The sequence below is a fragment of the Quercus suber genome, unplaced genomic scaffold (assembly GCF_002906115.3).
Source record: "Quercus suber isolate HL8 unplaced genomic scaffold, Cork oak 2.0 scaffold_280, whole genome shotgun sequence".
Classification (NCBI taxonomy): Eukaryota; Viridiplantae; Streptophyta; class Magnoliopsida; order Fagales; family Fagaceae; genus Quercus; species Quercus suber.
This window is the reverse complement of record NW_027069736.1, coordinates 565,454-574,304: the sequence shown is the minus strand read 5'-3', so window position 1 is coordinate 574,304 and position 8,851 is coordinate 565,454. Positions and strand designations below refer to the sequence as shown.

The 8,851-nt window shown below is 32.7% G+C and overlaps 1 protein-coding gene across 1 annotated transcript; it reads left to right on the top strand.

The window, feature by feature from the left end:
* Positions 1-8,077: 8,077 nt before the first annotated feature.
* LOC136071034 (glycine-rich protein 5-like) lies at positions 8,078-8,517 on the top strand. The gene is made up of 2 exons (XM_065781852.1): positions 8,078-8,273; positions 8,390-8,517. Exons 1-2 carry the CDS (start codon positions 8,078-8,080, stop codon positions 8,515-8,517), a joined length of 324 nt encoding a protein of 107 aa, XP_065637924.1.
* The last annotated feature ends 334 nt before the right edge of the window (positions 8,518-8,851 follow it).

Sequence of the window (8,851 nt, the reverse complement as noted above, 5' to 3'; positions counted from 1 at the left end):
AATCATGCACATAATGATAAAGACACTTTTGGGACTTCAAAAAGTGACTTGACCTTGTTGGTAGTTCTACAATACAGAGACCAAGACGTGGTTGTGTTCATTTGGGTTAGCTGTTTGAAAATGTACATCTTAAAAAAAAGTAGCGGTTTTAGAAGTTCTGTTTTGAAAACATTCTGGTTTTCAAAAATGAAATTTAGTGCTTGTTAAAATTATGGAAAGTGTTGTTGTTGTGAAAAGTTTCCGTACGAAAACATAGTTTTCTCACAATTTTAAAAATGCAAAACCAATACAAAGTTAGATTTTACTTCGAGCTGGTCATAGCATCATATATTTCACTTTGAACAACCTAAAAACAATGAAAATAGTCCAAAATTAATTAAAAATTGATTTCTACTCCAACACCAAGATATTAATAGAAATGCTATTTGCACATAAATTGTAAACAAATTTCTCATATCTCCGCATTATTTTTCAATTGAAGATGTCACATTTGTATTTTATTCTCGTCAATTTGTATTTATAAAGTTGAATTTATTCATCTATGTGTTGGCTTTATTCCGTGCCAAATTTGCTTGTAATTCAACATTTAGAAATCTTGTATTTAGGTGAGAATAATGTAAAGGTTGTGTGTGAGAGAGTGTGAAGATTTGATCAAGAATGTGTAACAAAAATGTGACTCATGACTAGACTTGCAACTGACTTGCGAGTGGTGACTTGCCAAAATGAAGCACACGTGTGAAGCATGCAAGAAGATGAAGAGTCAGGCCAGCTGAATCACTATTGGACAAAAAGTACAGTTTGATCTAGTCTGGTAACTGACGACTGGAACTTGTGACTTATCCTATTCGCAGACTCGCAAAGTGACTCGCCAGTGCACCCTGTTTTACTAAAAAATGACTTTTCACATTCCATCTCATACCCTACTATAAATACCCTTATTCTCATGAAATGTAAAAGGCTTCCAGAGATAATTTTAAGAGAAACTCTAGAGAAAACAAGATTGATTCATCCACAATCTTATACATTTGATTCTCCAAATTTCTCTATTCTCAACCTCTCTATTGTTATACCAATGAGAGGATCATAAGCCAAATCCTTACCTCACCAAATTCAAAGTAGTGAGAAGGTTCTTGGTGTTTGGGAAGCAGTTCAAGAGAGAGTCAATTCATATTGGTTGATGCAATGGAATAATTGCGGATCCGAAAAGCTAGAGAAGACACGATTCGATGTATTCTTGTTAGAGCAAGAAGCTTAGAGAACTTAGGTGCGTTTGGTAGATTAGGCTTAAAGGGTCTATTGTTATTCATGTACCCCAACTGATTTTCTAGTAGATCATTTACTGCTTGAAGGACAACAAAGAGGTTTTTCACCGAGTTCTTTAATTTCCTCTTCGATAACACGTGTCAGTATTATCTTGTGTTTGCATCTCTCTTTCTCTTACTCTTAGCTTTTAATTTCTGCTAGTTGTGATTAATTAAAGGCTTAGAGTAGTTTAATAATTTGGGTATTACTTATATTTCATATTCCGCACATATATTATTTGAATTTAAGCTTATATTGGAAAAATTTTATTTGGGAGTCTAAACATTCACAAGTGTTTTATACACTAAGTGAGTTTTCGATATTTTATTTTGAAAACAAAAGGTTGAGATGAACTATGTGGGTTGTGTGGAAGGTATATCTGCGAATAGCTCTATTCTGTCGTTGAGTAAAATTAATTTCAATTACATTCATCATGCTTTTCACAAGGGAGCCTTCATACGGGCTTTTAGCCTAATTAGGAGAGTACAATGTGATACAGTAGTACAAAGGTCCAAGTGAATCTGGCCTAGTGTGAAATGGTTTCTTTGGCTTAACAACTCTCTAGGATCATATTATAGCATTGACATTTACACTGGATTTCACACACAAAAATTTAAGAACTAACCTTTTAAGAAATCTTTCCTATGTAATCGATAAAAGAAAATTTCAAAGAGTAAAAAATTCTGCAGGAGAGAATAAGAACACTTGAGGAAGACAAAGAGTTGTAGATTTAAGAGGTTTGCTGCATGAGTGATGCCATGTATAGTTTAGGGGTTTCAAATGAACTCCCTGAGCTAGCAAATTTTTTTTTTTTTTTATAATTTTTTATATAATATATATATATATATATATTTGACCCTCTTAAATAAAAATTTGAACACTTTGACTCTAAATTTTTTTTAAACTCATTTAAAATAAGTTTAATTATGATTATCTTAACAATATTTTGATCTTTTTAAATACAAAAAGATGGCTAACAACAACCCAATTTTATCTAAAATCTGGGAGAAATAGTAAGCCCAACAACAAAGTAAAAAAAAATTTTCATCTAAAATCATTTTAAAAAGCCCATTTTGATCTTAATAAATTTGAAATAAACTAATGAAAAATTCATAGTTTACATTGTACTATCATTGTAATATTTACATTGTTTCTAAACAAATGTGTACAATATTGTATAGTTTTTGCAAATGTGTATAGTATAATTATCAATAATATAAATCTTACATTGATATATAGTACAATGTAAACATATAATCATCATAAGCTAATAAATAAAATTATTTTAAGTAGTAATAATTAAAATTCACTTAACAACAATTAACATGTTCATTATATTCATAAAAAATATGTCAAATGAACCTATAGTTTATTTTTTTAATTCTATTACTAGTACGTATTATAGACAAATTTGTAATAAGAAAACCATTTAGACCGTAAAATTCATATTTTATCTAAGATGTAGCTTTTTATTGACCTCCCTAGAAAAAAAAAATCCTAGAGCAGCCATTGGTTTGCTGGAGAAGGTTATAAAAGTTTATGAGAAAGTCTTAGATGGTGTGTTAAATGAACCATTGATTTGGTCAAATATCAATAAAATAATAGATTAACTTACAAAATAAGCTAAATGGTAACGTTTTTATGACAGTCACAAACAACTCTAAAATCGCAAGAAAGTTTAGTCCAACAACAAATAATTTGAAAAATGAGGGAGTTATAAATGAGCCAAAACAAAACTAATTAAGTTGGATTCTCCACGCACAAGACAAGACAAGGCGGGTGCATGTGTGTAATATAGATAAGGCTCATGCCCATTCAAAGCTCCATATCTAAAGATATCATGGGAAGTCCACAATAGTTTATAAATAATTAAGAGTGCACTCCAAGGCTAATTTTAAGTAATATTTTTTCTTATGTCAAATAATTAAAGAATATATATAACTTACGTATTATAATTATTTTAATTGAAATCCATTTTTCTCACTTTTTGAGATGAAAAATTAATAATAAAATTTTTCTATTCAAATTTTGTTAAAATCTCTATTCAACTTTTTTTTTTTTTTTTGGGGTGTGGCATAATCGATCTTGGTAGGATTTTTTTTTTTTTTTTTTTTTTTTTTTTAACCAAACAAAGAGATTACATCACATTACAAAATTTGGAGTCTGACTTGCTATCATATTAGCAAGTTTCCTGCTTTCAGCTAATACAGAGTCTGAAGTTCTCAAAAAAACAATTAGCATAGAGTATTGCTTAATAATATTATATATATATATATATATATCTTCTAATAAGTTTTCAATCCACCAAGGCCAGTGAGTCTTAGCCTTCAAAAGAGTTGGATTTCCTTGCTATCAGTTAGGATCACCACCCTTTGAAGACCCAAATGAGCTGTGTAGAGAAGCGCCTCATAGAATTGCCTTAGATTAACGCCAGTCGTGTCTAACCTGGGCCTTAATGTTTGGTTTTATTATATTCCACATGGACATCCACACAACCTAATCTCTGCTCTTCCATGTGTTCTGCTAATTAATTAATTATTTGCCTCAGCACATGCCCTTTTTAATTTAGTCCTATGTAGCTATGTTGCTCCAAACAACATATGGAGCCCTTTCATTTGCCCTCTTTCGAACATGCCATTAGCATATGAGAAAAATAAATTATAAATATATACTAGAAAAATATCTAGATATGAATTTAAAAAAATAAATTAAATCTAAAAAATGGATCTATTGATAATTTTTACTAGGGATAGAAAAAAAAATTGGTGAACTTTTTATAATTTATATTTACTTTCAAAACTAAAGCCAAAAGTTTTGTAGTTCAAATAGCATTTTTTAGTGCTTTTAATATAAATTTTTAGAGTTCAAATTTCTCATCTTCCAACTATTGAATTATCCAACAACAAACAATGGTGACGCCACGTTATGGTCAAGGTGTTCCTAAGAACACCCTGACCTNACCCATGGCCAAACCAACGACGACACCATCAAGCACGCCCTCACCCACAAATCTGACCACCACAAAGTTCAAACCAAAGTTCAAACCCATATCGAGCACGTCTTCTTCCGGTCACGCTCTGGCTCCTTCAGCGCCTTGATGACTAGCGCAGCGGCGGAGGGCACCACGGACACCTTGGCCTGACGGTTCTAGACCGTTAGCTTGATCGTTATGCGGAGATCGGCAACGGCAAAAGCGAGATCGGTGACAGTATTTCAATTCTCTTTCCTTTTCCAGTTTTCCTATCTCATCTCTCTCTCTCTCTCTCTCTCTCTCTCTCTCTCCCTCTCTCTCTCTCTCTCATACTCGATTCTCATAGTTTGAGTGTCTGACTTGTGTGTTGTGTTTAGACTTATCTTTTGACAATATAATTATATAAATTGCTTAGCTTTTCTGCTTTTGTCTTTTTTTTTTCTTTTTTCTTTTTTCTTTTTTTTTTCTTTTTTCTTTTTTTTTTCTTTTTTTGATAAGGCTTTTGTCTTCTTTTGACAATATAAATTGCTTAGCTTTTTATTGTTTGTCTTCTTTTCACAATATAAATTGATTAGCTTTTTACTGTTTGGGTAAGTGTAGGTAAATATAAAAATATATAATTTTGTTGAAATTGCTAATCAACTCTTGTCTCTTATCTCTTAGTGCGGGGGTGGATAGTGTTGTGGCATTGAATTGGGTAATGGCCTGTGGTCCTTAAAAGTAAGTGAATACACGTTATAAAAGACAAAAGAAAAATAATAATAATAAAAATAAAATAAACTATGTTAAGCAGTTTTGCAGTGGGTTGATACTTGATATACATATATACACTTTTGTACTATTTTTAGTTGTTGTTTTTCATTATTTAATTACATATTTATGTTTTAATATTCTAAAATAGTAATTGTTAATTAATAACTAAATGATTTGAGTGTCAAAAAAGAAAAACTAAATGATTTGTTTTATTTGAGGTTTATTTATTTGGATCAATAATTTTATGTTGTATAAGAAAATATAAATATATATTATTTTTAATTTTTTTTAGAAGTCCCGAAACACCTTGAAACGGTACGTCAAAATAGATCGGTACCAAAATATTCTGTTCTACAAAACAAACTGAAACAGGGTCTAAAACGGTATTCATAACATTGCTTTCAAGCAAAAAGAAAAAGCTAAAAAAAAAATTGAACTAAAATCTAAAAAAGAAAAAATTGTAACAAAGAATTTGAAGAAAAAAAAAAATTGTAACAGGGCAAGCCCACTCAGGAACACCCTAAGAAAAATTCCTAGAATCGCCACTGACAACAAAAACTAAAATTCTGAAAGGAATTTTTACAAATAGAAGAAAATATTCCAATTGAAAATCTAAATTATATAAAAAGAAAAAAAAAATTGATTCTTTATCAAGTATATCTATGTTACAATTTTTTTAATAAAAAGAAGAGTTTTAAAAACTAAAATTAATATTGTTTGGTAAAAAAAAAAAAAAGAGCAATTCTATGGGATTGTGAGTAGTTACCTTGAGAAAAACATGGGCGGTTAATGAAACATAATCAAAAGAGAAGACATTTGCTACGTGAACAAAGATATCAAGGAAGTAGCTAGTTGTAGTTGACTCAAGGTGGTCATAAGAGGCTACCAACTCCTGCTAGCAGGAAGATAGTTATCATCGCCAGTGGGTGTCAATTTAGGAGAGACACATGGAAAAGAGAACCAAGTGTAACCGTCAAAACCTCAATTATGAAGAGTAGTTCTTAAGCAAATCAAGTAGTCCTAAGACTTTGTAGGAGATTTTATAAATACTTATTGTAAGTGCATTTCCTTTGTCCTCGTGATCTTATTTAATTCAATATTTATCAAGTTTGATGCAATATTTAGTTGTTTGTTTAAGTTTGATCTAAATTCTTGTTTGCTTTAAATCAATTTAGTGGTGGAATAATCGTTTATGCTTTAATTTGTTAAATTCTCTACAATTTACTTCGAGATGGCTTGCTCTGGATTGTTTCACTTTGAGGCGATTTACTTCGAATTAGTGCACTTCAAGATGGTTTACTTCAATTCAATTTAGTTCAACTAGGCTTGTAATTTATGCTCAATATATAAACTTAGTCACTTAGGATTTTCTGTGTCTCAGTACTATTAACTCGCGCATGTAATTAACCAAAGGAGCAAAAAAGTTTCAGGCAGCGGATTTGAATGAAGAATGGCATTTTGCGTTGAAATTTACATTAGCAAGCACTTGTTATTACTATAGCCCCCCAATGCATAGTTTGAGCTATTATTATTAAGGGCGAAGGTAACGCATACATTCTTACTCCATAATTACTCATTGAAGATTCACACGGTTGAAATTAGTTTTCTTCTTTGAGTGTAACTGGGAAATATGGTCAGCAATAGTTTGCTTGAGATCATATTGCCATCATGCGTAATAAAGTTACCAAATGGTCAGATTTCAGGTGAAAAATACTCACCTATATTTTCAGCAGCTTAAATTGTGTACGAAGGTTGGTACATAGTTTGGCGATTCTTAAAAGCTGCAGGGTCCCTTTGTCTTTTATATTTATATAAGCGTCGGCAGCCCATTGTATTTATATATTAAGTTACATGATAAGATAACACATTGCTGATTGATTCAACATCACAATAAATCAAAATTTCAAAATATCCAAAATTTAAAATCCTAACATTATAGGTTTAAGCATATATTCACCTTGATTGTAGTTAATTAGTATAATTTTGAGCTATAAATACCGTGTATGCAACAGAAGAACGATTGAACCAAGGCTTCCTTTAATGTACTCTACAAACTTGCCTGTGCGTGGTCTACAAACTCAAGATTTCTTAGTCATGGAATCCTATGGCCCAGTTTGGATAGCACGTTCACGTTTCAGTTTTCATGTTTGTGCGTTTTCATCTTCTTCTTCTTTTTTTTTTTTTTTTTTTAAGACCAGCAGCTAGTGTACTGTTAATGGGACATAAACAGTACACCAATGCATATGAATAGTAAAAAAAAAAAGAGTAAACAGTCATTTTTATAGGTATGGATGGTTGGCTATGAGGAAAGTAATCCTCTCAAATGAGCATCACTTTTGTACCCCCAAAAAAAAAAAAAAAGTATTTAAATAAAATATTAAATTAAGGATAATTATTGCTGCACATGTTAATGCATACACTTTTTCATTTAGTGGACCACTGAGACGAACGCCCCATTGGACAGGGACTCAAGCACATGATCTAATGCCAAGAATTGACAAGTTTGATAGTTTACTATCAGTTTCCTCAATTAGGTTAAGAGTATAGAAGAGTTTATATTTCGAAATGAGCTTGAGATTATGCTTAATTAGAGGACCTTATATTATCCATTACTCTTCTCTTTCGAATCACTTTGGCATATCCATCCAAAAAAAAAAAAAAACCATGGCAAAAGAGAAAAGTAAGAGTATACAAAAATATTGTTCAATCAAATCACAAAAAGATGGATGAGAAAGAGAGTTAGATGAAAGAATTTAAACGTTGTCAACAATGTAAGGAACATCGAAAAGTGAATGAACATGAGCAAATCCAAGTTACTGATCATCAACATTGGGGGTGGGCACTCTTTTTCTCTAGTGGCAGTTGGCTCCCATAACTGAAGAAGCACGGATTATAGATGACTAGATGGGTAAGTATATATAAGAATTTAATTTTGGCCTTCACAACCGTTGCCTCTTCCCTCACTAATTTCATTTCTTAAACTTCTATATATTCTCTTCTTCCGGACCTCATTTCTCATTGAACATTATCTCTGGTACTCTCTCAGAAATGATGGCTTCTGGTACTTCTAAGCTTATTTTGGTGCTGCTTCTTGGTGCACTTATTTGCACCAGTACTAGTGCTAGGAAGCTCTTGAACCAAAAGGGTGCATTGGGTGAGCAAAAGACATTCTTCGACTACTTTCCAGGTTATGGTGGTGGACTAGGTGGTGGTGGTGGTGGTGGTGGCGGGCTCGGGGGTGGTGGTGGTTTGTAGGAGGAGGAGGAGGGTTTGGAGGGGGAGGAGGTGGTGGGGGTGGACTAGGTGGTGGCTCAGGTTTTGGAGGTGGAGCTGGAGCTGGAGGTGGGTTTGGGTCTGGAACAGGAGGAGGGCTTGGTGGTGGAGGCGGGGGAGGGTTTGGTGGTGGAGGCGGCGGTGGGGTAGGTGGTGGGGCAGGTGGTGGATTTGGTGAAGGAGCGGGAGGAGGATTTGGAGGTGGAATATTGCCTTGACTTCAAAGATTTGCGTTTCCATATATATACCAAGAATGCTGCTACTATTTATAGCTAGTTTGTACTGTGTACTAGTTACAAGTCCCAAATATCATCTTGTAATAAGGAGGAAATAGGTTGAAACATCCTTTGTTTCCCCTTGGTTTTTATTATATTTGTCTCGACTAACAGAATTGTTGAATAAAGTCGTGATTAATGCTTATTCGGAGTGAAATATATGATAATACAACAGAAAGATATGCCAATCCGGTATTGAAAAAGGAAGCCTCAAGGCTTGGATTGTACCATGCAGCCATGCTACCAAGCAGCATCATAATTATAAGGCTTAAAAGGA

Excerpts from the sequence above, each read along its gene's own strand:
- LOC136071034 (XM_065781852.1), top strand. The coding sequence starts at position 8,078 with ATGGCTTCTGGTACTTCTAAGCTTATTTTGGTGCTGCTTCTTGGTGCA. Across the intron at positions 8,274-8,389 it reads CGGGCTCGGGGGTGGTGGTG|GAGGAGGGCTTGGTGGTGGA; the intron begins GTTTGTAGGAGG and ends GGTCTGGAACAG.